This window comes from Aegilops tauschii, chromosome 6 (assembly GCF_002575655.3).
Source record: "Aegilops tauschii subsp. strangulata cultivar AL8/78 chromosome 6, Aet v6.0, whole genome shotgun sequence".
Taxonomy (NCBI): domain Eukaryota; kingdom Viridiplantae; phylum Streptophyta; class Magnoliopsida; order Poales; family Poaceae; genus Aegilops; species Aegilops tauschii.
In genome coordinates, this window is record NC_053040.3 from 229,155,619 (window position 1) to 229,157,811 (window position 2,193).

At 42.0% G+C, this 2,193-nt stretch overlaps 1 protein-coding gene across 1 annotated transcript; it reads right to left on the reverse strand.

Annotated features, from left to right (window-relative positions):
* Positions 1-389: 389 nt before the first annotated feature.
* Positions 390-1,913, reverse strand: LOC109766940 (protein FAR1-RELATED SEQUENCE 5-like). Its single transcript, XM_020325693.1, has 5 exons — positions 1,810-1,913; positions 1,336-1,718; positions 993-1,225; positions 769-828; positions 390-668 (listed from the first exon to the last, which is right to left on the reverse strand). The coding sequence occupies exons 1-5, from the start codon at positions 1,911-1,913 to the stop codon at positions 390-392; spliced, it is 1,059 nt and encodes a 352-aa protein (XP_020181282.1).
* Between the last annotated feature and the right edge of the window lie 280 nt (positions 1,914-2,193).

Here is a 2,193-nt window from a genome sequence, read left to right on the forward strand (position 1 = left end):
TGCTGTTTCTGTCAGCAATTTTCTACGGCAAAAAAGCGAGCTTCCATCTGGTGTTGTTTGTTCGTAGTCTCTTCTGTCAAACGTTGCATTTGATCTTGCGTTCCGGGTGTATCTTTTCATGATTACACCTTAGGAATCTTGAGTACTCTCAGGTGAGAAAGCACGCATAACACATGGATGCAAAAGAGCCCTGCAGACAACACATGTTTTCTTTGTTTTGTAAGTGAACTGCGTGAAATTAATAAACACAATTTTTGTTTGTTTTTAATATTTGTTCGTCTTAAGGAAGTGAACTTCACTTGGTTTTGTGAATTACTCATGCATGTGGGCTTTTAAAGTTCACTAAGTGAGCTTTCATGCATGACTATCAGAAATTACGATTTTATTTGCTAGCGAGTCGCACCTGTGTGTGTCCAGAGTTTGCACTCGCATTCGTAGACACCTTTCTCTTCATCGGCGACCACTTGGAACTTATGCCATGCCCAGTCAAATGCATCTGATCTATTGTAGTGGTGTACGAGGTACTTTGTCTGGTTCTCAGGGCACCATTCTGCTCTGAATGCAGTGTTGCGGTAGAGTGTTTCTTTGAAATCTGCAAAAACTGCCCTTGTATACACTTTTGATAGCTGAACTTCGAACCCAAACTGGGTTGTTGTCTTTACCTCTGACTGCATGATCAGAAAATGCAGCATTATGAATTAGAGAAATGAAAATTTTGTTTGTTTTTGTAGTTATACTTTAGCAGTTTTTGATGGACATTTTATTTACCTCATTTGCTACTGTCTCTATGTGCTCGACGGCCTTCCTGGTCTGAATGCACTTGTCCACCTGCTGAGCAAACATATGGAGATCATGCTTCTCTTAACGAAGTTTTTCTTCAATATACGGTTCATGCTCTCGCTTCTCTGCGTGGAAGTCATCCGAGCACAAAACATTTCCTTGTAGTAAGCCGAGATCCACTCGTGCCTGTCATCCCACAGCGAATACATCACTTCGTCGTTTTGCAAGTTGTATTTCTGCATGAGGTCCTTCCATGCCCGTTCAAATTCTGACGGCATTAGTGGGTGGTTCAGCACCGCATTGAGGTCATCCTTGAGTTTCTCGTGCGCCTTATACAGCAAGGCGAGGTGGTCTTTGTACTTCTTCATGATATGCCACCGACACAACTTATGTAATGTATCTGGGAGGATAGTTTTTAATGCTGCCTTCATCGAAGAACACTGGTCTGAGAAGGCACAAATAGTGTTTTTTAATAAGTTGTTTGTGTATAAGAGAGAAGGAAGAAATAGAAGTGTACCAAACAAACATAAGTATACAGGTGTTGTTTTTTTGTACCTGTGAGCATGCAGATTGGCGGCTTGTTGTTCATACACCTCAAAAATGTTTTGAAAACCCACTCGAACGATGGTATTGTTTCATCTCGCACGAGGGCGACAGCAAATATGGTGCTCTGTAGATGATGGTTCACTCCCGCGAAGACTCCCAGCGGCATGTGGAATTTGTTAGTTTTATATGTCGTGTCAAATGTAATGCAGTCTCCAAAATCTTCATAGGATCCTTTGCAACTTGCGTTGGCCCAAAAGACGTTTCTTACACGGTTATCTGCATCAACGTCATAATCAAAGAAGAACTCTGGGTTTATCTTTAGCATCTTCTTGAAGAAATCCAGAAGTTTCTTGACGTCATCTTGGGACTCTTCTCCGGCAAACTTCTGTTTCCTGCATTTCAAACGCAACACAAACTCATCTCATCAAACAAGAAATAATTACCAACATAATGCTCAAGTGATATGCTCTGTGATGTGCTTACTTGTTTACCCAGTCGCGGGTAGTATGTCCCATGTACCACGGACCACTGGACATATGCGACAGTGTTGACATCATCTGAGCATGTGTGTGGTTGTCCAGCTGCATGTCTTCCACTAACTAGTCAATCAAAGGATTGTCTCTTTTGTGCGATCGCATGTGCAAAAGCATCCCGGGGCTTTCCAGCATCTTGTGATTGTGGTTGAGTTCAACCATTTCTATCACAAATTTGCCATCCTTCCTCTTTTTGACTCTAATTTTTGCCTTGGAGTCAATCCTTTTTGATGTCTTCTCACGTTTCCGGTCATAATCTGACACAGTCTGCTTGTGCGTCCCTTCTCTTGAGTAGACAATGTAGGCATTTGTCTTGTGTTTTGCCCTCTTGAGT

What these genes read in the sequence shown, in the direction of transcription:
- LOC109766940 (XM_020325693.1), bottom strand. Translation starts at nt 1,913, where the DNA reads ATGCAGCTGGACAACCACACACATGCTCAGATGATGTCAACACTGTCG. An exon ending in ACCCGCGACTGGGTAAACAA is followed by an intron (nt 1,719 to 1,809) that starts GTAAGCACATCA and finishes TTTGAAATGCAG; the next exon opens with GAAACAGAAGTTTGCCGGAG. An exon ending in TAGAGACAGTAGCAAATGAG is followed by an intron (nt 669 to 768) that starts GTAAATAAAATG and finishes CTGATCATGCAG; the next exon opens with TCAGAGGTAAAGACAACAAC.